The following is a 26,345-nucleotide window of genomic DNA, read 5'->3' as shown; positions in this document are numbered from 1 at the left end:
AGAGTTCCACAGAAAATGAAATTTCCTCCTGCTAGGTCTTTTTCTAAAGACTCCACCCACAATCATTTGCACAGACCAAATTACCTTTTCCTTGCCTCTCCCTCTCTGTGGAGCAGGTGACCCGGTCAAGAAGTTCCTGGGAAATTTTTTGGTGTTAACAAGAAGGGCGTGTGATGTAATATGATGGTTACTATGGCAATTTTTATTTGGTAATTGCTTTTGAAGAAACGTTTGCTTTATCATTAATTACTAAGTTAAAAATAGCAACTTACCAAGAACTTGTTTTTTCTTTCTTTTCAAAAACTGTGTGTGTGAACATGGATTTTTCATTAGTGTGTGTGTGTGTGTGTGTGTGTGTGTATGTGTGCCTACATATGTGTATGTGTGTATCAGAGGACAACCTTAGGTCTCATCCCTAGAAATTCTGTTCACCACTTTGGAGACAGGGCCTCTTATTGGCCTGGGGCTCATCAGTTAGGTTAATCTGGTCAGGCAGTGATGCCCTGATGCCTGCCTATCTCTGCTTCTGTGGTACTTGGATTATCTGGATGCTTCACTACATCCATCATTTTCACATGAGTTCTGGAACCCAAACTCAAGTCCTCATGCTCTATGGACAAACATTTTACATGCTGATTTATCCACCCCAGGCTCAAGTGTGTTTTTGTTTTCTTCTTTCTTAAATATATATCTGTTGTCTAGGACTAATAAAGCCCAGAATAACTCAAGGTTGGAGCGTTTCTCAAGTCATAGAAGTTCTGACTTCTGTATAGACATCTTCAGTATCTTCCCTTTTAGTTTACAGAAGAAATGTTGTTATTGTAGGGAAGGCATATTGTATTGGCCTAACAGAGGTAAAAACTTAGTTTCCTGGGTCCATATTGAGTACCTTGGCTCATAAAAAAGTTATCTCTACAGAATTTCTCAGCTGTATGATATTATAGGGTGAGAAGGACTGGATAAATTTACAATTCTTCTTTCTGAGGAAATTAGAAAGTAGGATGGTTTTATAAGGACATTCTTGCTAAAGATGAACACAACCTCCTATCTATGGCAGGAACTAAGCATTAGCAAATCTGTCAACAAGAGTTTAGCATATTCGTGCTTTTTCAAGTTTACTCATTCGATGTTTCAATAAAATAAAATGTTCTTCCAAAATTTAAGTGCACAGCACTTATGAGTAAGTGCAAAGTGACTTGGCCTATAATGCTGAGCTATGTACCTTGTGACACATTCAGTAGTAAAAATATAATGGAAGCTAGGAACGTAAAATGTCTTCAGTCGATGATGACTCATACCAAACACATCCTGCTCACAATATTTAAAATAAATGTTTATTTTATATTGGAATCTAAATTTTGGCGCTTAGCACAGCTAGGCTTATTTTACTAATCTTTAGGAAGTCTATTAATTAATGACTGCCTTTCCAGGATTGCCACAGGGTAAAACAAATCCCATCTGGAAAAGTCTCACCACTGTGCCTGGTACCTTAACCTGCTGGTCTAACAGTCTGTTTTTGGGATTTGGATCCCAAATCTTGCTCTTTTTAGTGTGGAAAGACATAATCTGCCTAATGTCTGTGAACCCACGCTCTTCATATGGTAACAGTGATGCTACCGGTCTCTCCTTCACAGGCTGCTGCGATTAAGTGAGGTAATTACTTAGCACCCTGACAGATAATGAACATTCAGTACATGCTAGCTGCTGCTTTTGATGTTAATTTCTTCCTCTCTGATTCCTCAATGTGACATCCTGTGCCATAGTTCTTCTGTACTCCATAAATTTTGTGACAGTGGCATTTACTGTATAGATTAAGACAACATAATATCAGAGTAAAAAGGTGACAGATATATATCTGCAATGTCCTAGGCACATTCTCTTCTGTGGGCACGTACTACTGATCAAGGAACAGGACAATTATATACATCTTCAAACTTGGGAAAGTGATTTGGGGAGGGCACTCTGTTAACTTAGTGGGAGTATGCGGAACTCTAGGCTCTAAGTATATGTTAGACAATAAAATAGATTATACCCTTTCTTATGAGGACACAGAATTTAAAGAATAAAGTGATTTTACTTTCTCTGTACTGGGAAAAGTTTGTGGCTATTTAAGAATGAGAGAAAATTTCAGTACAGTTATTCACAGAAAAGCATTTCTTTATTCATTCCTTAATAAAGAGAAAGATAGGCAGAAGACAGGGAGCAGGACAAGTGCCTTCTGCAGATGGCCTCTTAAAAACTCTACCTAGCAGGGATGGAAGTAGATGCTGAGACTCATAGCCAAACTTTGGGCAGAGTGCAGGGAATCTTTTGAAAGAAGGGGGAGATAGAAAGACCTGGAGGAGACAGGAGCTCCACAAAGAGACCAACAAAGCTCAAAATCTGAGCCCGGAGCAGGGGGGCTGCAGAGACTGATGAATCAACCAAGGTCTATGCATGGAGAGGACCTACACAGGCTGCTCAGATGTAGGCCATGGGCAGCTCAGTGTCCATTGGGGTTCCTTAGTAAGGGAAGCAGGGGCTAGTCACTGGCATGAGCTTGGTTGCCTGATTTTTGATCACCTTCCCTTGGTGAGGTGGCCTCACATAGAGAAAGAGGATCCACAGGGAAAGAGGATCCAGACAGTCCTGATGAGACCTGATAGGCTAGGGTCAGATAATAGGGGAGGAGGACCTCCCCTATCAGTGGACTAGGAGAGCGACTTAGGAGGAGGAAGAGTGAGGAAGGGTAAAACCCGAAGAAGATGAGGGAGGGGACTACAACTGGAATACAAAGTGAATAATTTGTAAATAATAATAATAATAATAAAAACAAAACAAAAATAGAAAAATATTTTCTTTTGCACTTGCTATGTGGCAGGTCCTGCTGTAGACAAATCGATACATGATTATAATTTCTGATTTCAGACTTTCCTTTCCCAGCAAGAATAGAAGGTAAATGTTTCAAAATCAGACTAAATTAATAAGGAAATTAAGAGGAGGTTGGGTGGGGATGCATATGGGATAGGTCACAAATATAAATATGTAAACATAGATGTTATCTATTGGGTGGATGACTCTCAAGCCAGATCCGGAGGGAATTACATGGACCCCTGTAGGGAGGAGATTTGAGCAGAGGGAGTAGTAAGCTTGTATAAGAGCAGACTGGCATGTTTAGGAATTTCATGGAAATAAGGCTGGAACAATGATGGAGACACAAGGATGAGCTGGACAGAAGAGGGTACAGGGACAGAGAAGGAGTCTATGGACCACTTTAGCAACATTCACTTCAGCCAGTATGAAAGAGAGGACCACAATATTATCATGACTTCATTCAGTTCAGGAAGCATGTCTCAGAGTGCCACTGGTCCATGTGCTAGAGCAAAATATGCAACAGTAAGAAGACTTCTCCTAGACCTCCTTCTGAAGTTTCTTTGGCCAAAAGACAGATCCTTTTAGTCTATCCAGGATTTTGGGATCAGGATGTCTACTTTGATTAAAACGGGCTTGGAGAACCATAAGAATGCCCTCCAGCTTGGAACGTCACTTCTTCTAAAGGCAGAGCAGGCAGGAATCTGAGCCAGGTGATTAGAACCACTCCAACTGAGACTCCTGGCTGCCACAATGAGTCTCCCTTTTCTCCAGACAAATGCCTTGGATTTTTCATAAAAAATTTCCTATTACCAGGTATCTTCAGGGCTGGCTGCGAAGTCCTCCTCTGTGGCCTAGCAGAACTGTTCCTCTCTTGGGGGATGGGGAGTCAAAGAGCCTGCCATTGAGTTCCTGTCCAGACGAAAGGGGAGGAGGTCCTCCCCAATCTGTGGATTTGGAAAGGGGCAGGGAGAAGCTGAGGGAGGGAGGGTGGGATTGGGAGGGAATAAGAGAGTGGGATACAGCTGGGATACAGAATTAATAAATGTAACTAATAATAATAAATAATAAAAAGTAGAAAAAAATTCCTATTACTATGGAACCCACTTGGACACTGAACTGCCATGAGCTACATCTGTGCAGGGGTTCTAGGTTACCTACATGAATGTTCCTTGGTTGGAGTATTAGTCTTAGAAAAGACCCCTGTGCCCAGATTTTTTGGTTCTGTTGCTCTCCTTGTGAGGCTCCTGTACTCTCCAGGTCTTACTATTTCCTACTTCTTTCATAAGATTCCCTGCACTCTGCCCAAAGGTTGGCCATAAGTCTCAGAATCTGCTTTGATACCCTGCAGGGTAGAGTCTTTCAGAGGCCCTCTGTGGCAGGCTCCTGTCCTGTTCCCTGTTTTCTCTTTCTTCTGATGTCCATCCTCTGACATGAACTGATTGGCCTCCTCTTTGATCACCTCCCCCTGAGGGAGGAGCAGCCTTGCCAGGACATGGAGAAAGACAATGCATCCACTCCTGATGAGACCTGATAGACTAGGATCAGAAGGAAGGAGAGGGGGACCTCCCCTATCAGTGGACTAGGGGAGGGGTATGTGTGGAGAAGGGGGAGGGAGGGTGAGCCTCGAAGGGGAGGAGGGAGAGAGCTACAGGGAGGATACAAAGTGAATAAAGTGTAATTAATAAAAATTAAAAAATATTCACGTTTCTTTATACTTTCATTCATTTGCTAATGTGGTGTGTGTGTATGTGTGTGTGTGAGCGTGTGCGCGATGGTGGGTGGTGTGGTATGTAACTTGTTGGAGTTAGTTATAGCCTTCCTGGATCACCATAAGTTCCAGGAATCAAACTCAGCCTGTCAGGCTAAGTAGCAGGTACCTTCACTAGCTGAGCCATCTCACTAGGCCAGGGTTTTTGAATTTATGTACAGGGAAAACTTTTTCATAGTTACTTTTCATGACTTGGCAGAAGAAAAACTGGAAAAGTGTAGGGGCATCACCAGAAGGTGCTGTACCTATGCCCAAGGGAGCCAGCCATTGGTGCCTTGGTGGTTTTAACCCAACAGCCAATTCATTGTTCCTCAGATTTACTAAAATGTTGAATATGAAGTTTGCTTTGCAAGAAGATAAAAAGCCTACTGGGTGATAATGTAGAATTGTACCCTGGAACTGTTTCAGAGTCTAGAAACCACCCAGCAAACTGAGGAGATAGTTAATTTACAAGTTGATCCCTCTCTATTTCTGTCTCTTATGTCACATGCACACATGTACACACACACACACACATCCTTTTCCAGGATGCTGTTTCCTTGTCAGGTGACTAATATTAAGGCTAGTAATTTTTCTTCCATACACTAAAGATAATCGTGTATGTGAAAGTATAAGCTGCATTATAAATGCCAGAGATGTGGGGTTTGGGTATGAGTGCTCTGAAGGAGTGGGTTATCCAGAGTAAATGTTGGTTCTAGGGGGAGAAGTGGGCTTTGAAATACATGTTCTACTTCAATATTTAATCAAAATAGAGACTCAATGCAATTCCAACACTTCTTTAGCTATTAATATTTTGAAAGGTCAAAAAGAATGTGCAAAGAAAGAGAAGTAGTTCTTAAAAAAAAACTATTAATAAAATGTACCAAGCATCGTAGAAGGCTGATCTGTTAACATACTGTTCCAGGTTCCAGTTGAGTGAAGTCACCATACGAGTTAAAGGTATCAAATACATACCTTTTCATTAATTGGGATCAATGTTAGTACTTTTCCCTGAGTCTAGCTAATGTCACCTTTTCAGTGGCTGGTCATTCTTGCCCTCCCCAATGGTTCTATTTACTCATTCAATAAAAATCCACTGAACACCTGTGTGCCGGGGCTTGTTCGTAGGACTGGGAGATATGCCAATAAACTACTGGGTCAAGGTCCATACCATCACAAGCTTCCTTTGCAAACTACGTAATATCAAGCAGCCTTCACTGGGTTAGAAACTGTTTGCGGGGAGGGAGGAATTTCCCATATCAATTGTGTTCATTTTCACACTCTAAAATTATATTTTTTATTATGATTTCCACTATTCTACTGAGGCCTATGGAAGCTGAGTATTTTGCTAGATCAAGGAATCAAACCCCAACAAGCAGATACTAGAATATGTATTATCATTCATTTTGCCACACCATCCTTTTCAATTTGGAGTAAAGTGTAGGAGGGCAGTTTCCTGAAGATTAAAATGTAGTGCACTTATGAATATGATAGAGTTATTTCTCTATTAATAGCGGTCTATCATTATGACTACCCGGTTTTTCAATAGTTGTAAATATTATCTTCACTGGCTCTTCCAATAAATATGAATTCTTTTGTCGGAGTCTCAGTCTGAACTGACATGTCTTCTGTCTCAAATACTACAGAAATGTTGGGAACTCATTTTTCTGTCTTCTACACCTAATCCAGTTAGCATCAAACTCTTCTACATGAAGACAACAAATGTTGCACTCTGATTCACCAAGTCAGTTTTACTAAGAGCCAACATCAGGCATAAAAGCAATGAGACAATAGTAATTACGTTTAGTAGAATAGATGCTTGTTTAGTCTTAAATGATCACATCTATTTAAAGATATGGAAACCACAAATACTGTTATAGGACACTAGCTATTAAAAGAAGTGTGTAACTCTGGCACAAGAATTTTGTGTGGGATTCTTTGAGTTACAATTTGGAAGTTTCATTAGGTCATCTTATTTTGGCACAATTTTTATTGATCTGTTGGTATTGAAATTTTTTTTTCTGCAAATTTTAGCTTTCCATAGCATCTGAGCTAGGGAGAAACACCACAAACTTGGTAGAGTGCAACCTGAACCCTGATCCAACCTAGGTTTATTTTAATTTCCTGGACATTAAAGTTCTTTGGCCAACCCAGTGTAGTGAACCACACTTGTATCTACAGTAGAACAATACAAATTTAAGTCCAGCTGGAGATAAATATGAAAGTCTCTCTCTCCTTCCCCTCTCTCTCTCACACACAGTACTGAAAATAGCCTTAGGTATTCCCATTCATTTATTCTTAAATGATTATCAAACATGAAATATTAGTAATATTTTGGTCAGAACAAACCTGACACACTGTCTTTATTGTGCTTACCAAATGATAGCAAAGTTAGACATAACAGGCAGAAAGAGAGGGAATGAGAGAATGAAAGGAGTGAGGTAGGGAAGGAGAGAGAAAATAGGAGATTAGATGAGAGGGGGAGTACAGGGACAAAGAAGAAGAGAAGGAAGATGGAGAAGAAGAAGGAGGACACTGAAGCACGATGAATAAGCATTAGAAACAGCAGCAAGAAGAGAAAGGTAAGAAGAAAAAGAAATAAGAGGAAGAGAGAGAAAAAGGAGGATGATGTGGAAGAAGGGGTTTTTAAGAAAGAAGTTTTAGAAGTACAATTAAGTTGTGACATAAGAGAAGATGTCCCTGAGAAATTGCTCTCCTTGGGAACTCAGAGACCTGAGCAGCAGAAGACATGGGTATTTCTGTTGCTCTAAAGGAAACATTGGGTTGAGGAAATAGAGCATGATGAAGGATGGCACCATCTGAAGGAGACAGAACCAGATGTAAGATGTGCAACCCAGGAAAGAACCTCTTAGGTTTAGGAATAATGAGAAGCTAGTGACATGTACTTGAATACCCTAACAGATTGCAACAGGGGAAGTTCCGGTGTTGTGCATGGTAAACAGGAAGGGGCTAAGAGTGATACAGGAAAGCTACCATGATACAAATTTTTCTGCATCAGAGCAAAAGGAGCAGAGATCAAGTTAGACAGAAGAAAGGTAGTTAGCATGTATACCAGACTAACCATAGAGACAGTAATAGAGATGTGTCAGGAGTACCCTTTAAGCTTTTTACCTTGGCCTATATGAGTAGAATAGAGAATTCTGGGCTCAGAAAGCTAAGCCCAGGAAAGCAAGTTTGAGGAAACGGCCTGCTGTAGTATATAACATCTTTTTCAGATGTAAGATATTTCCTGGAATTCTTCTTAGAATCTGACTGCTGTATACCTAAACAATTATTTATATCTCCTAGAAGAGTCCCAGAATCATGAGTTTCAAATTTTAAAGGACGGTAAAAATATTATTTTGTTCAAACCTTCCTCCTTTGCGCCAAATCCCTGGCCAGAAGCATCTGGCTTCTGCTGAGTACCTCCAGGGATGAGTTTTTAATCTCACAAAGCCTGGTGAGCTTTCAAAGATTTATAAATAGGAAGGCATTCATTTCTTCCCCTGGGAAATAGTCCCACCTGTCTCCAGCCACTACTGTTGCCTTGCACTTATTCCAGTGATATAAATTATACATCAGATGGAGCAACATCTGATCTGGTTCTTTCTGGTCCCCAAAATGCACATGCACGGGAAAAGAAAACAGAATCCCCAAATACTGGGAACATGAAAATGGCTGTTTGCTGTATTTCTCTTAGAGATCAGATAAACAAGCATCTTACAGATGAGTTATTATTTATCTCAGGGACAAGCTGATGTTCATTCAGAGAATACAGCATGATTACTCACTGCAACCATTATTGATTTGAAATTGCATTTACATTTTAGTAATGGAGAATTAAAATAAAATGAACCAAATAAACCAGGCGTGTAATTTGTGCCAGTTAGAAAGTCCTAGTGGAGAGTGGTGGTACACACTGGAAATCTCAGGATTTAGAAGAAGAGTAAGGCCAGAGGAAGAGCTCCAGGGCAGCCTGGGCTACATATTGAGTCTGTTGCCAGTCTTAGTCTCACAACAGGCATGCATGCACACATGCACCCACAAGCCCAGAAGAGTAGGAAAGCATGTGCTCGAGAACAAAACAGAACCCAGGAACCTCTAGTATATTATTGATATAATGGTCTAAACATGTTTATACCTGAGTGGTATAATCAGTTCCCTAAGACTCATGTTTCTTTGTCATCTACTTGCATTTGTGTGTCCTCCAGCTGTCCTCATAGTCCATGATGATCAGTGGCTGTTTGGAAAACTTATGGAACATTTAGGTCATAGAGCCTTACTGGCAGAAGTGCATCCATCCATCGGGGAAGGTGCAAAGAATTTAGAGCCTCACCCCACTTCCAGTTTACGCGTTCTGCTTTCTGATCTCTCAGCTTTTTGTTCCAGGTATCAGCTGCCATGCCATTCTTGTTAATATGTACCCTCTCTCTCTAGAACCATAAATCAAAATGCACTCTTCTCTAAGCCATTTTTGGTCATGGTGTTTTATTGCAATAGAAAGTAACTAATGAAACACCATGAGTACTCAGGATCAAAAACCAAACAAACAAACCAACAAACCATTTTCTATCTTGAAGTATACCAACCAATAGCAACAGCAGCACTGAGAACGGCTTGTTAAATGTGAGTCTTTAGTGGAAAATATCTAGAAGGAATTTTCTAAAGGATGGTTCCCAAACATCACAAAATAGGAACTTGGTGATTCCATAATGGGTCATGGACCAGAAGATGGCAAATAGCAAGTAATATGGTAGCCGGGACCTCCTTTCCTTGGCATTGCAGTGTCACCTTAATCAGTTTAGTGCTTAATTTAGTTTTCCAGGCAATCTAATCTCCCTTTGTTCATATCATTTGCTGCAAGTAAGTTCCCCCCATGGGTTTTCATTTGATTTTATTAAGAATGTATTACTTTGCATTTGTTTGATATCGGGATGGTTCTGCAGTTTGAAATATATCCATCCATACAAGAAAGGCCTGGTGAAGTAAGTTTCATTGTCTGAATATTTTTTCAGGATGCTTTAAGCCCAATGACCTTAAACTGATGATTTGTCAAATATTGAATAGAAACTTGTTATCTGAAATGTTTTGCCTAAGAAGGAAATCTATGTGCAGATCCATAGGAAGACATGTTGACACTAAATGGCAGCAAAACATTTTCTTTTTTTTTATATAAGAATATTCTAGATATTCTGCAAAGGAGGAGTCCCCAGGACCGGTAGTTTGATGTATGAGAGGAACTGAAAAGCATGTTGCTTGGCTTTTAGTGGCTATCTTCTCACTGTGGGGTGTAGGTCATGCTTTCAGCATGCGCTGATACTGCCACTAGTGGTTAGATATGGTACAGACACATTGTTTCTTTCATCCACCATTCAGGTGATCAATATATAGATGTATCCTTTGAATCATTGTTCTGAGTTCAGCAAAGTCCTATACCAACAATTGAGCAAAGTAGCCTGCTTCTGTATGTCACACCAAACTCTTCTTGCTAATGGAATGGTATCTTCACTCAACTCTTGGTCACTGTTGTTTATTAGGTTCAAATTCTTTATTCTTACTCACTTATAAAAAGAGACATTGGCAAGACGAGTCCAGTTTTCATCTGGTTATAGGTGAAATGACTAAGCTATAACAAGATGAAGTGAGTTCCTCGAGGCTATTTTATCTTACCTAGGGGCTACAGATAAGTAAAAACTTTACAGATACCACACTCCAAAGTATAGATATTCAGGCTGGCTAAATGGCAGATCAATCATTGTTGAGTAATGTTGACATAAAATGGCTTGTTGATCACAGCTAACACATATTTTGAAAAAGCCAGCTAGGCAGTCCTGACAAGTGCCACAGAGTCACTAATTAGATATTCAAAAGAAACAGTCGATTAACTATCACAGCCACCAGTCTCTTCCGAACAAATTCAGTGACTGAAATGACACATGGTTTTACAATGAATAGGGCTAATGCAGCTCAACCAGCAGTAGGATTAACTATTACAAGCTTTACAGTAAGTTTCTCTCAGTATTCGTTCAATCGTTTCTCATGACTGACAGCCTTGGAGTCTCAAGGTCAAAGATGTTGAAATGTATTTTCTGTAAGAATTGTCATTGTCTGATTTAGGGAATCAAAATAAATCAAGACAGCGTACAAAGCCCCATACCTATGTTCATTATAACCTAGGGAAATAAAAAGTTTGTATGTGAAAATTTTGTAATTATTTCAGTGTTTGGATTTTGCCTATTTTTTCCTCTTCTTTTCATGTGTAGGTGTGTGTGAGGTGTATGCATGTGTATGGGAGACCCCAGATTGATGTCAAGAAAATTCTTTATTCTTTGAGGCAAGGTCCTCTCATTCAACATAGAACTCACTGATATGGTTAGTATCACTAGCCAGCTTGCTATGGGAATCACCTACCTCTGCCTTCTGAGGCTTGGCTTACAGATGAGGTACCACACTCACTTGACAAATATGAGGATTATGGCTATCAGGTCTTTTTGCTTGTGTAGCAAGTACTTTAACTGTTTAACTTTTATAGATGCACAGGAAGCCAAGGAAGGTGAATTAGGTATGTTTGAAGTTTATTGTTAGATGTAAAGAGCCAAGGTGAGTCAGCTGATGATATTTTAGATGCGGTTTTCCATACAATGCTCTATATTCTACATTCCACAGACCAATACCAAAGTATTCTCATTATGTGGAATATCAACTTCATTCTCCTTTTTTCTTCATCATTTTTAACTAATTGTCTTTGGAACTAGCATAGTTAACTGGGATAATGCAGCCCTAATAGATCATCAGCTCCAGGGGAAGCACTGGAAATGTGGATTGGGGTTTCTCATGAGTCCCTGGATTTGAGGGAGATGATGTCAATATCTTCATCTGTAAAATGGGGAAAGCAAGATAGTACTAATATGACTACTCAAGCATTTGTCCACAGAGGTAAAATGAAGAGAAAGTTCTAAAGACACTTGAGGAGATACTAGATAAGGTCATAGAGACATGATGGTGACTTGGGTGCTGCCTTGACTCTATGACACAGCCCAGCTGTCAAGACAGATGTGGAGATCAGGAATGGGGTAAATTGAGACAGAGTATATGGACAGGGAAAGCATGATACAGTCCGACCTTAGCACCAAGGATCCACTTAAATCCACTCTATACAAAACCCTTTAGACATGCTGGAAATTCTGGTTGCCAGAAGCCAAAGCTATTTCTTCAGCCAAAGTTACTGAGAAAAATCCAGTGCAAAAATAGGATGAGAGTTTGCAGTTTCTGTGTTTTTAAGGAAACGTACTTACATGGTTCTAATATATATATATTGGTGCAGTTCCTCTCTGGCTGAGATGGCTTGGGCAGGCCCCAATAGCTTATGTGATGTCATTGTGTACTCTGTAGGAGAAAAGGGCGATGCCTATACCTCATAAATAGAAGAGGCAAGAAAGCTTTATACTCATTGATTATTTACCACTTAGAGACAGGAGACCATCCTCCAAGGATGGCCTACCAACCACTAGGCTAAGAAGTTCACCAAAGAACATGGAAGAATTTTGACTTTGAGTTTGTTCTCATTGATTTAGTTTCTAACTGGCAGTAGAAAAAAAAAATGAACCACATGGGGAGAGTACTCCATGGAACTAAAGATAGAATGATTTCTGTGGTGGCTTGAACAGGTCTGGCCCCCACAGACTCATGTGTTTGAAAGCCTGTCCCATAGTGAGTGGCACTCTTAGGACATGTGACCTTGTTGGAAAAAGTGTATCACCGTGGAGGGAGGCTTCGGGTCTCCTATGTTCATGCTACATCCAGTGTGGCACCCAGGCTCCTTCTGCTGCCTGTGGACCAAGATAGAACTCTCAGCTCTCCCAGCACTGTGGCTGCCCACATGCTGCCATGCTTTTGGCCATACTGATAATGGACTAAACCTTTGAAACTCTAAGTCAGCCCCAATTAAATGTTTCCCCTTATAAGAGTTTCCTTGGTCATGGTCTCTCCTCACAGCAATAAAGCCCTAAGGTGATTTCTTATAATTATTTTGGGGGAGTTTTTAAAGATTTTTTTAAGCCACCATTTTTGGATTTGGGCTTTAGTCTGCCTCTTGGCAGCTTATACTCAAACCAGTCCAGTTAAGGTATAACCACATTTTTACATTATAGAACTAAAGCTGAAGGAGAATTAAAAAAAAAAAAAGAGAGAGAGGCTGAGTAATTTTCACCTTCAGGGAAGAGTTTGTTTTGTTCAATGCCTTTCCCTTAAGAGTGAGTCAGAGCACCCCTTTGCTTGAACACCAGGACTCAGGTAAAAGAGGGGAGCAATGCTTTTCAGAATAAATACAGTGAGCATGCATAGGAAAGGCTACTATTGGGGTGGCAATCCAAAGAAGGGACTGAAAATGTGCATGAAATGATGAACTGATGAAGATCTCAGGATTCAGAGGCAGGATGCTAAAGAACAGAGAAGAAATCAGTAAAGGAGCAGATGCTCTCTTAGACCTGGGACTCTACTTTGAAGTTTTGGGTGTGACCCATTCAGACCTATCATGGAGTCTTGTAGGTGAGACTACATGGGTGTAGCTTCTGACATTTCTATGAGACACAGTCTCATAGCAAACTCCCTGGTCCTCTGTCTCTTTTAATCTTTTTACCTCTTCTGTCACAATCTTCCCTGTGTTGTATGTGTGGAAGTATTTTGTATAGCCCATTGAGACTGGGCTCCACATGTACATTTTGATTGGCTGTGGTTTTCTGTATGGTCTCCCCAGCAGGAAGTTTCCTTGATAAAGGGTGAGGACTAAACTTTCTGTGGCTATAAGGACACATGTTTAGAATGTAGTTAAGGATTATGCTAGTTTAATAATGAGGTGCTTGTTGAGATTAAGGAGGGATATATGGACAGTTTTACAGGTAGGAAAAGAAAGGTAAAAATGAAGTAATTATAATCTTAAAAAAATAACAGAAGTGATAAGTATAAAAAACTGTCAGGGATGGACAAATACCCACAAATGATTTAGTTCTATAACTTTTATTTTAATGAAATGCTCTGGATAATGCTTTGGGTGTTTCCTGATATTACTTAATAATTTATTTAGCATATGGCTAGTGAAAACAGCTTTGGCTTTCTGGAAAAAGCCCATCACAGGGTAATTTCTGATGTACTGAATAGAGGAACTGTTTTCTGTCATTGGTGTCTCATTCCCTGTTGGTGTCTGTGTGAAAACTTGAATGGAATGATTAGAAGGACGAAAGTAGTTCAGGCCTTACTCATTCATTCCACTAAATTAAAGCATGACATTCAGAGCTGTCCTTGTGCCAAGTGCTATGCCAGGGGCTAGAGACACAAAGAAAATATGACCCGGCGGCTGTCCTCAAGGATCAGACAGTCTGATGCTCACATGGGAAGGTGATGACACTGTTGTGATGGGTGAAAATTCAAGGTATTGCAATGTTCCGAGTAGAGAAGCTTGAGACATAATTACTGAGGCTCCTGTCTGCCCTCCCTTGTGTGGGGAAGATTATCTGGGTTCTCAGGAAAGTACTGCAGCTCTCGTTGGGAGGTCATGACTGAGAGTCCCCAGAACTGCAGGCCTTCCTGACCCTGACCTGACATGGGCAGACACTTCCACCTGCTACTAGGTTACTAGGCTTGGGATGCATTTGGCTTGTGATAAGTAAGGTGATTCGTAAATAACTGGCCTCAGTCCTCCTTCCCGCCCTTTGCACGCGCTTCATCAAGAAGGAACGGTCACATCCACCTCTTTTTTCTAGGGCTTGAACTTTCCTCTGCCCCAGTTCCTACAAGAAAGGTTTAATGTTTTGGAGAGCTGAAGTCAAAAGAAGCCAAAACCTGTCTATGATAAAATATTTGCTGAACCATCTGCTCCAGATATGTTTTGGGCGCCGGAGACAAACTCTGTCACCTCTTCACTGGGTTCATAAACTCCTTGCCCACATCCATTCAGATATCAACTTCGTCAAAGCATAACCTGGCCAGTTTGGTATTCAGCAGTGCCCCAGGACCTAGAACCCACTAGGATGTAAACAGATGCTTAAAAAACAGTTTACCTATTTAATATCCATTCCCTCGCCCTTCCTACTTCAAACCTGATGCTGTTTTTGATGGCCAGTGAAATCTAGCCTATTTTTCTTGTTGATGTACCAGTCATGTGTGACAATTGTGGTCCCTAAAATATAAACAAGTTGATGCTTTGTTAGGCACAGATCCCAGGGGAGTACACAAAAGGAAAATAGATTCAGTAAGCATAATCACATGCCTTTAACTTTTAGGCTTCCTGCCCTCCCCCTCCCTTCTTTCTTTTTCCTGAATGTAAAGTAACCCTGGTTACTTGTAGATGGAACTAGTGGCTTTCAACTGGTCTTGAAAAAATGGCCACCTATACCAGAATCTTTCTAAGGACAGCTGCCATGGATCACTGTCAGTAAAGCTTCCCCTTGTTGAATCTTGCTGTTGGAGAGGCCATCATTTATAAAAGCTGCTTTTCTTTTTCATGGCTGGTGTGAAACACATGTAGAATAACTAACCTCATTTTCATGGCAGAACTCCAGATATTTAAGAACAATCACCACATTCCTCTGATTTTATCCTCCGGTATGCCAGTGGTATTTTTCCTACATTTTCTTTTTGTCCTGTTTGGTTAAAATTTGGGATCTATGTTTCTTATGTTCCAAGTTGAAGAAATATATATATATATATATATATATATATATATATAGTGATTATTTCCTTACTCTTCCTTAGCAGTCTATTTTATGAGCAATCTCAATGCATTTGATATGCAATCATAGAGGCATACACATGGATCTGTACGTGCATACTCACACACATGTGTACAAATGTATGCATGCACATACACACAGAAATGAAGAAAATATTCTGAGACTGTTTATTCCAGTCAACTGGAAAATCAGCTGGCCCAAGTCAAGGATGTGATTTTTACAAAACTAAAGCGGTTCTAGGTTTTACTCTCAGGTAAAATTTTTATAAGGTGTGCACTTTAAATATAAGCAGCAGTCTAAAAAGTCACTCACTTAGAAAGAACACCCCCATTAATGTCATTTCAATTTTTTTTTTTTTTTTGCATCTAGTTCATGTCTTCACCATATAGAACTTAACATTATTTCCTGATTTGGAGGGAACATTGTGATTTATAGGCATTTTATAATTTGTAACCCCAAAAATTTAAGCAAATATTTCAGGAAACAGCAAATGAGATAACTCACTAACAGATACTTCAAATCTTGTGTATATTAAAATTATATATAATTCAGGCAAGGAATTTATATTACAGGCATTCTTTCAAAGAGCAATATAGAGGCATTGATGAAACAAGCCAATATAGGTTTATTGGACTGCAGATCATGAACTCAGTTCATTGGTCAGAAATACAGTCCCATGGCATCATTTGCTAAGAAAATGGCTTTCCTTCTGACTAGGATGTGGCTGGAACCGCCCACAGAATTCCCAGCATCTTCATGGTTAATTAATCTGCATTCTTCTTCTACCCCACAGGGACTGAAAAATCTTGCAGTGAGAAAAGCTGGCTTCTCAAGTGCTGCTTAAGTGACCTGGCTTTCCTAAAATATCTTTCATAAACAAAACTCACATGATATAATTTGAGTGTGTAAATCCAATTACATTTCCTGGGGAAGCTCGGGGCCAATTACTCTGGCTTCCCCTGCTGTGGGTGGCTGACAAAAGCAGCATTCCTGTACTCATTCTAAGGAGGATATTATTTATATAAACCATTATCTGGTTGACAGAGGTGAAAACCTGTGTGTCAGAGATGTTGCCCGACTTCCGATGCTACTGCTAGACTTTAGACTCTTACTTCAGTTCTGAAAAAAAAAAGAACCAGGAATGTGCTGCAGAAACAATATGTCAAGTAAATTGATATATTGCCCAAGTGCATATTTTGGGCCTACTGGTCTCTCAGAGAAACAGTATTGTGCCCATTTGTTGGTGAGAGAAAAGGCTTAAGATGAATATTGCAACTGCCACCTGCGTTCTGGAAACAAATACGTGCAGAATAAACTCAAATGGGTGAACTTGTCTTGTGAATAAATTAGCATCCTAAGAAATATTTAGACAATAGTGAAATGTTACAGATGACTGTAGTAGTGTCCTCTGAATGTGTGTGTGTGTCAATCTTTTCCTCTTATGCTTGATTTCACTTCTTTTTGGTGAGCTCTTAAATGTCATCAATCATAAAAGTGTAAATATGACTAATGCGTTCGTCCTACTTAGCACGACATTGCAGATGCTGCTCCAGAATCCAAGTCACTTCCTACCCCACCCCCAGTTCTAATCTAATTATGCTCTGGCCCACCGATGCCAGTCAGGTGATAGAACGGGATATGAAGGGAAACAAATTCGTAATTTAATCTTGAGCAGCACACACCACACAATCAGTTTACAACTCTCTCTAAATATAGAGACACCAAATCTATTTGCAGCTCTCAGGCAAAGATGCCCACAGACCAGGACAATGAGACTTAATTGATCATTTTGGCATCATTAAGAACCTTTACAAAAACCATTCTCTGCCATTGCAGACAAACAAAAAGACAGTTCAAACAAATAAGCAAAAAGACAAACAATGAAAAGCAGAAGTGAAGAAAGAGAAAAGAAAAGACATGAAGGGCAGACTTTTATTTTCACAAGCAGGAAGAATAAAAATCTCCATTCTTTAGCATTCAGAGGCACCTCTTGGGAAGGTGGACATTCAAATATGCCTTTGAAAGGTACTAATTCAGACATGCTGATTGCAATTATTATTTTGAGTCTCTACAAATATTCTAAAAGAATGTACAGAAATGGAGGTATTTGGAGCTTAGAAACTGCACATGATAACTAGAGAGGTGACTTAATTCAGAGACCAGTCATGCCGTTTTAATGGGTAGTTAGTTCTGTGTTCTGAATCGAGTGTTTACCAAGTTAGGGGTGGTTTAAATCACATGCCATTTATTGTACATTAAGTAGTCATAGAATCCCTTTATTCAATTTGAATTAGATAGAAAGATCCCAAGTCTTAGACAAAGATGTATAAATGCACTTCTGTTTAAATTGTGTAAATGAGGAGAGAGAGGCTGTAACTTCATTATCTCTGCTTTGTTTTTACTCTGAAGTCACCCCCTCACTTAAGTGACCAGAGATGCACATTTAAGCCATGGATTCTCTCCTAAACCTCAGCTGCATCTCTCAAACACCTTGTCTTACCTGCTACAATTGCATGCTGTCCTGCAAGATTACTGATAGGGCAAATGGCAGCCTAGCTGCTTCTCCTTATTTGTCAGGTTGAAGGATCATTACCTAATCAGTATTTGTCTGGCTGTAGTCTCTGCTCTGCTGTTTGATGAGATGTGTCTAAGATGGAAAAGGCATTCTTATCTTAGAGCATGACCTTGAACACGGAGTAACCTGGATTTGCATACCTAATTGCATTTGTTCATAGAGTTATCTTGCAGGGATCACTTCCACTCTACAGTGCTGCCTACCTGCTTCACCAAGAGGTGCAGATGACTAATTAGTTGCTGGCTGTAACATTTTAGAGCCTCCCAAGAGAGAAGCACAATGCAGTCATCTTTCTGGTTGGATATTATTGCTCTCAGTTTTCCAATAACTAAATGATTTTTACCACTCTGTCTCTAATGAGCTGAAAAATGAGAACAAGATGAATTTCAAGTGTTAGGTAGCTTTCTACTGTCACTAGGAATTAATACTGAATAAATGGTAAATATAGCCATGGTGCTTAGACTATATCTCACCTGTAAAAAAAAAAAAAAAAAGACAAAACAAAACAAAACAAAACAAACCTATCAAATGGAGCCTGGTTGTTAACATTTTATTTGTGCATATAATGGATCGAACTGGCTAAACAATTGGTTTAAGATGGGGAAATATCAACTTCTTAGAGATTCTGGGAAAGACACTCATTATCATTGAGTTGAATTCCATATGTGAAATGTACATTTGTTAAATTTGGTGGCTTAAGGGAAGATCTCAGGCTACCTGCAACTGAACTCTTATAGGTGGTGAAATAATAATAATAATAAAAAAAACCCAGTCCAATTGGGATTTGCACATTAAAAAGGTTCCTCATTCCCAATTTTACTACCCAAAAAAATATGTAGATAATTCAGGCAATTATTTATATCCTCTAAGAATAATAAAATCTCTTTTTTTTGTGCGTGTGTGTGTGTAGGGCAGTGATTTAGTTTGTTAACTGAGTAGAAAGACTACAAACCATTTCTATGCTCAGAGGAATTCACTCATTAGTGGGCCTTTTGAGGTTAATTCTCATATCCACAGCAGGAATCAACTTGTGATACAGATTCACAGGGACTTTGTTTGCCCGTATGGAGGGTCTGTAGAGATTTGCAGCATGGTGGTTGCCCTTTTGAGACACAGATGTTATTTCTTAGGGGTGGAAACAGTAGCAGTGGATACTCAAGGCTTGGATTAAGGAGGCAATCACCAGCTCATTTATTACTTTTGAAGATGGCATTTTCTGTGAAGTAAAATAGCTGAGAGGGTGATGTTGACACTATATTCTCATTTTAATCCCAGGAGTCTTGAAAATATTATGTTAAACCTGAGCCAACCTCTTTAAGGGAATTAAGATTAATGTAAAGAGATGATATTCAAAGGGTTGATGGCCTTCAGCTGACAAATTGGTATCTAGCATAGCAGAATGATGAACTTTTTTCAAAGAACCTATGCCATTTCTGGCATTTTTTCTCTCTTAATTCCCTTCTGGCTTTTTTATTAAATGCTCATTGGTGTAGGATATAGTCTATTAGTCTCTTGACTTTTGAAAGGGGTCCATTTCACTCTTAGGCTGAAGAAAGTATACTCTTAGAGGTTGCTAAAGACTAGTTAGCATTGCAGTCCAGGTTTTAAATTTCAGTTTATCACCTGTTAACCCCCTAGCCTCAGAAAGACCCCTTTGTTCCCCAAAATCTGACTTTTCTTCTTTGAGATAAAATGTTGGACTGTTTTTTTTGCCTATATGGCATTATCCAGTATAATAACAGTAGTAAAGGCGCTTATTTCTATGTAAAATGTGGTACAAATTACACGCTTTGAGTTTTGACTTCTCCAAACAGTATTCAGGGATAAGAGATTGTCTTAAACACAAACTATTTAATTGTGCACATATGGTTATACACACGTGCTTGACAGGAGGTTCTTGCACCAACAGAGAGGTTGCAAAGTTAAATATCTTATAATCATGTGATAAGTAGTCTCATTTGTATGGTGAATTTGTTAGGTGCCTACTCCATGCCTGGCATTTTGTTTAAGTGCTAGGGATAAAGCAGTCAACATGATGGGCAATTTCTTGGCCTTTTAGTGTGTGCGCCCCGTGAGCATCAGAACTTCAGGTAGAAACACAGTAAAAACGACAAAAGGATAAGATAGTTTCAGATGGTGTAATTGCAGTAGAGAAAGTGGAGAGAGTCATGTACGAGGGATCGTGGCCTGTGAGAGTCTGCACAAATAGACTGTGCCAGTCGTATGAAGATTAGGGGGAAATTGACCCAGAAAGAACGTGAAAAGACAAAGAAGCACGCAAGTTCTAGGGATATTGGATGACGGAAAGATGGGTGGAGAATTTAGAACGGGAAGAAGAGAGAAGAGGAAATATGAGTGGGAAGAGAGGCCACTCCTGGGGGATGGAATAGGATGTAGTGAGGACTTAGGGATTCACTGTTGTTGCTCAGAGAGGTTTTTTACCAGGCTTTAAGTGTGACTTATGCACTAAACATGAAAAACCAAACAGTGTTCTTAAAAACAAAACAAAACCAACAAAGACAAACAAAATAAAACAAACCCCCAGGGGAATGGAAGAGAAAAACCCTCCACTCACCTGCAGGCGCTAGGAAGCATGCACCCCTAGGGGGCGCCAGAGGAAAACGTTTAAAGGAACGTACACCCCCCCCCCCCCCCAGCTGAAGAAACACTATGGTCTAGGTATCTTCAGTCTAGTGGAAAGGTTACTCGGCCTATGAAACCCAATTAAACTTATAACCTATCCCGAAAAGAAGGGTGAATGGGCTTAGTTTACATGCAGTGGGCATTGGTTTTCACAGTGGAGCACTATTTGTCATAGGATAGGAGTGGGAAGACATTGGGGGTTATTTTTAATCTTTTCCCATCTGGTAGTATTTGAGTAGTATCAAACAAACATGGAGCCAGAATTTGCTTGCTGGATTCACTTGGCAAGAAAAAAAAAATATATATATATATACTTAGAACTTTGAAGATATTCATAATTTGACACTTAGGGTGTGTTTTTCTAAATACTACCCAGGCATATTGAATGTGGTCTTTCAGTAATGTGCACCAAGGGAGGCTACTCTTGAAAGGAAGTGGGTTGTAAATGAGATTTTCTGTATACATCAGATATCTATGGTTGATTGTGAAAACAACTCAGACTGAGTTAGAGCTTCAAAAAGGAGGAGAGATACAGGATCAAGATAAGGATTCCAGAAGGAGGGGCAAAAGAAGAAAGAAATGATCTTCTGACATTTAAAAATAGGAAAGAAAAGAAAGAAAAGAATGGGAGTACTTGGAAGAAGTGTGCAGGAGGTTCTGACATCTGGGTTCACAGAATTTGAGATGGAAGCTGATGCATTGTATAATATTATGCAACCTTAGACAGATATAAATACAAGGCCTTCTTCAACTGAAACTTCACTATGCATGAGGTATTAAAGGTTTGGGATGTTTTTGAGAATATAGTCACCATTGCCTATATTAAAGAAAAAGTTCAGCTACCCAGCTCTCAGGAAGGCTCTTGCCTCCCTGTTTCACGCCTGATGATCACAGACACATGCTTTATGTACTCTTGGCTTGTCCTGGAGGACACACTTCAAAGAACACAGTCAAACCACCTAAGCAGATAAGCAACCTGAGCAAACAGACACAGACCCACCATTAAAGTGGAAGGACCCCCAACCTAGTGAAGCCCCCGAAGGCAATGATGGGTAAAGCTTAAGATGCCAGTAATCTACAAATCACCAGTCATCTCTGTTAGGGGTGTCCATTTTATACTTGGCCAAAGGAGTTTTAATGTTAAGGACATGTTAAGGACAGGACAGATTCATACAAACGGCCCCTCACCTAGCCTAGCCGTTACGGTCGCTTTCTTCCTAAGTCGAGTCTGTAGAGGAGAAGCCCCCACACTCAATCTCCCTGCTAAGTACCAGATATTTGTAAAACCAAGTGTCAGGTCATTAATTATCAATTGGTTTGAGTGGATTTAAACAACAGATTCTTTGTCTACCTTCCCAGCCATAGAGAACATGAACTTTGTGCACATAAGCACATCCATATTTAATGAAGGAGAGGAAGAGAAGGGGCAGAAAGGAGAATGACAGAGTTGGAGACTCCATCAAAGCATTTCATTAAAGTCATCTACGTTAAAATGTCCCTTTCCATTAATAAAAACTATCCTCTGCCAGTAGCCTGCCATCCTTCAATTCCTGAGACCTATTTGTTTATTTATTCAGAGGACTGGGACTGGGCACTGTAAAAACCACAGTAGTTTCCCCAAGGGTACTAAAATTTACCAAAATAAAAACCCTGCCATGGAATTGTGAAGCACAGGGAGGACCTACTGGTGGGCGCCCAGCAAGGCAATACCCTGAACAAAGAGTGATTCCATTCCCAAACAAGTCACACAGAAACCCAAGTCTGCAGAGTCCCTCCAACAACCTGCTGCGAATTAGCAAACCACCACAGCCTACACCTAGGTGATCCTCCCCTTCTGTGTCCTGCTCCAGCGCCCGTGGACTTTGGGTGTCACTGTGCAAGGCAAAACTATTTTCCCAGCTGATGTTAGAGGAGCACTACAAACCAGAGGAGAAGAGTAAAGTTAGCAGTTAGCAGAAGGGTAAAGTTAGCGGGTTTTTTCCACTCGTTCTGAGCCTCCAAGTTCCCCCTACCTCCACCCCCAACACAGAAGGATGCCCAAAGCCTAAGGTAAGCTAGGAAAGCAAAGTGGACTCACAAGTGTGAAGCAACCCTAGCCTGTCTCTCTAGAAGTTGTTTCTAAACAACCCAGGGGAGTGGAGCCAGGAACGCAGGGCAAGCAAGAGTTACCTGGTTGATGGAAAAGACGGCTAGCCTGGGTATGAGCACTTGAAGAGTGACTTGGAGCAGGGATGTGCCCAGGCCGGCCAGGATGGCCCAGGTGAGTGGCAGAGGAAGCATGCTGTAGGTGGCGAAGAGCGTAAAGAGCACATAGCCTATGCCGTCGCCAAGGAGCCCATAGCCCAGGCCTGCTGCCAGAATCTGGGTGGTCATAGCCACCCAAGTGACCACACCGCTGTATTGCAGATAGGTGTGCGAGGTGGTGTCCTTCCTGACCACCACGAGGGCGCAGATCACCACCTCGATGCCAGTGAAGAAGCCCAGCAGAATGCCCTTGAGAGGGTCCATGGGAGCCGAGGCCAGGCTCAAGTGCAGGACCAAGAGGGTGAGTTTGGTTAGTACATCCAGCACGTTCATCACTACCTCCGATTTGCGCCGCTGGCCCAGGAAATAGCGTTGGTAGAGGCGCTCCAGGTCCCGAGACTTGAAGGAGTTGCGTAAGGTCGGGAAAATGACCCCCCGGTAGCTGTATCCCCCATTGAGGAAGAAATCCGAGTTACTTGGGGCACAGTCAAGGTGCAGGAAGCCCAAGTCGCCCCCGCCCCCGCTGCCGCTGGCGCTGCCGCTCCCGCTGCGTTCCGGGAAGACTTTGGTGCCGCCGGTGTTGTGCGCTCGCTCTCCGGGGCCCAGGGAATAGAGGGGCAGCGCCGAGTCGCCAGACAGCTGAGGAGCGTGGTGATGGTTGGGTCCGCTGCCCGCAGGGTTCGAGGCTTTGCGGGAGCCCCCGCCGCCGCCGCCGCCGCCGCCCCGGTGCCCGTGGATGAAGCGCTGCTCCGTGATGTGCCGCACCGCCGTCTGCCACAGCAGCCGCTGCGGCCGGGAGCCGCTCCCGCCGTCGCCGGCCGGGGGCGTCGGGTGGATGGTGTAGAGTTCCTCGCTGCCGCTAAGGCAGTGCACATCCGAGAGCTCCATGGCCGGGGCCGGCAGGGAGGGAGGCGCAGAAACTGGCAGTGGCAGTTGGGGGTTGGGGGTTCCTAAAGACCCGAAGGCCACTTGGTAGCAATCCCTTCCTTCCTAGGCTGCTCGATTGCAGGAGCCCTGAGCAGGGCCCCCACAGGTCAGGTCATAGTGAGCCCAGGGCTCCTGGCGGATTGCAGTGGACCCCTGCGTACTGGCGAACCACCTTCCCGCCAATCAGCGCGGCTTGGATACGCAGCGAAAGTGGTGGCTATTTGTCCGCGAAATCCTCGGCGCTCTGAGCCACGCAGTCCCCTTTCTGCGCTCAAGCTCCTTGGCTGCCTCTAGGCTCAGCGTCTTGGCGCAGTCTTCGCTGTCCAAGAGGCGCCTGGGCGCCGCGCTTCTGCTGCGCGTCGGGCGGGTCCTGGCTGCGGCACTGGGCTCTGGACGCCCACGTCTCCTCGGCTGCAGAAAGGCTGGCCAAGGGTGACCGATGGCTAGGATGGGTGCTAAGTTAGCAGCTGTGGCTGCAATCATCGCCCTTCGGATAACTCCATTGCGCCGGCATGGGGAGCTGGGGCGGAGCTGGAGGCGGGCGCAGTGAGGCGGGAGGTGTGGGTGATGGTGAGGTGGCAGGGCGCCGGAGGGAGGGCAGGAAAGAGGTGGTAGCCTCAACACTAACAAGTCACCAAACAGTTAATTTGGAGGTGTGCTGAAGCTCTCTCTCTCCCTCTCTTTGCTTCCTTCCTCGTCGCCACTTCCAGAGTAAATACTGACAGCGCGGGTTCCAGGCTGATGCATTCCTCAAGGAGATAGTGGTGGGGCACAAGCCCCAGGGTCCCAATCTCCGCTACAGGACTAAGTCACTGCTGCCAGCAGCGATCCCGAGGGGTCGCCGCACACAATTCCCATCCCTTGTACTCCTCTCTTTGGAGTCCATTGGGCCTGTCCTAACCCAGGAGGTGTGGGTAAAGAACAAGTAGGGAGGGCTTTAGAGTCAACAGCTGAATGCAAAGAGAAAAGCCAGTGGAGCGGATTCCTGAGAACCGAGCCTTGGCGGGTGAGGCGGCAGGAGGAAGATTTCGGTAAGAAAGGCTCCAGGCCGAGTGGAAGTCGATGACATGCCCCTGGATCCAGGCAAGCGCGGTGCCACTCCGGCGCTCTGGAAGGCACAGCACGATCGGAGCTTGGGAGGAATTTGGAGACCTGTCAGAGCGGTCAGACAACCGCGGCGACTTAAACCCATCCCCGGCGCCAAACCACGCCTCCGGAACCCGGGATAGGGGGATGACAGGGGTGGGGACTAAAACACGGCTGCATCCAGCTCTGTACAGGGTGCCCCAGGTCCTGAAGGCCCGCACCGGGGGGTCCGGCGGGCGCGGGTTGCTGGAACCTCCTGGCCTGGCAGCGCGCTGGGGTGCAGCGCCCCAGCTCCTGCTGCTTCCTCCGCGATTCTTTTTTAAGCTCTTGTCCTTGGCAGGTGCAGAGCCAGGATCGTAGGCCCATTTGCCCAAGAACTCCTAGAGACCAGAGACACGCAGTAGAGGGGTTAATTTCCGCCCTCCCCACTCCGGGAGCCAGAGATGTGGTGTGTATGTGCTCGCGCGCACGCGTGCGTACGTGTGTGTGTGTGTGTGTGTGTGTTTGTGTGTGTGTGTGTGTGTGTATGTGTGCTTAACGCCAACTTTCAGGTTAAAACCAAAATGCTCCCAAGAAGCCGCAATCACAGCGGAGGGTAGCCTCCTATTCTCTACTCCGAGGGTCTGGACGGAGGAGGCACCACAGGGCATTAAGATGGGGGCGTGGTCTCCGCGTTTCGGACACTAAATTTGTCAGGGCTTACAAGGTGCGAAAGAGGACCCTCGAAAAGGCATTTTCAGTGGCCTCCTGGAGGCATGATTCCCGCCAGCCCAGGGACCGGACCGCTGAGGGTCGCGGTCAAAACCCAAGTTGTCCCGCAGCGGTTCCTGCACCGGGGCCCAGTCCCTCGGGGTCCTTGGCTTCCCGCTGTTCAGAAACCTGGTAGCAAAATGAGCCTGAAGCCCGGCTGCAGGTGGTGGAAGTCTCCGTGACCATCACCGCTGCCACTGCGACTGCAGCTCGCGCCCTAAACACAGTCAGCTGATGACCAATGACGTCAGGCTCTGGGCACTTTCGCAACCCCCCGTGGCGTCCCATGAAAGCCTAAATGACCTGGCTAGGCCATCCCGTTCCCCCACCGGAGATGGCGTTTTTTGCCTTCCTCTAGTGAAGACAAATTCCTAGCTCCTTTCCGTCCTAAACAAAAACAGCTTTCCCTGAAGAGACACAGTGCCTTCCTCCCATCCACCCACAAACCATTCTCAGGGTTATTTGTAGTGGCTTTGCCCTAGAAATGTGTGGTTGACTCTCCTTTCCAAGCTTTACAGGTCACCTGCCTCGCATAGAGCATCCAGAAAGAACAGGTGAAAAGTCTTCTAAGGCAAAAGTCCTTTAAGGCACCTCTATTCCTAACCAGCACATTTCTGGAATTTGATGCACTGACTGGAAAGATTGCTCAAGAGAGAACTCAATTAAACGTTGAATTTTAAATAGAAAGGAAGCTGATTATGTATTAAGTTCGGCGTGTGGAGATATTAATTTGTTAAATATAGGGATCTCCCAGAGTCACTTGTCGACCCTGGGGAGCTAGAACTTATGAGCA

At 42.7% G+C, this 26,345-nt stretch overlaps 1 protein-coding gene across 4 annotated transcripts in view; it reads right to left on the bottom strand.

Annotated features, from left to right (window-relative positions):
• Window positions 1-24,861, bottom strand: part of Adcy8 (adenylate cyclase 8) — a 217,720-nt gene extending 192,859 nt beyond the window's left edge. For 3 of the 4 annotated variants that reach the window (XM_060389349.1, XM_060389350.1, XM_060389351.1), the window contains exon 1: window positions 22,715-24,861. In XM_060389349.1, coding sequence (XP_060245332.1) covers window positions 22,715-23,677 — 963 coding nt within the window. In that variant the 5' untranslated portion in view covers window positions 23,678-24,861. The remainder of the gene's footprint in view (window positions 1-22,714) is intronic. The other variant, XM_060389352.1, reaches the window with a different exon arrangement.
• Between the last annotated feature and the right edge of the window lie 1,484 nt (window positions 24,862-26,345).

The sequence above is a fragment of the Meriones unguiculatus genome, chromosome 8 (assembly GCF_030254825.1).
Source record: "Meriones unguiculatus strain TT.TT164.6M chromosome 8, Bangor_MerUng_6.1, whole genome shotgun sequence".
In the NCBI taxonomy this organism is placed as follows: domain Eukaryota; kingdom Metazoa; phylum Chordata; class Mammalia; order Rodentia; family Muridae; genus Meriones; species Meriones unguiculatus.
This window is presented reverse-complemented; position numbering and strand designations above follow the sequence as displayed.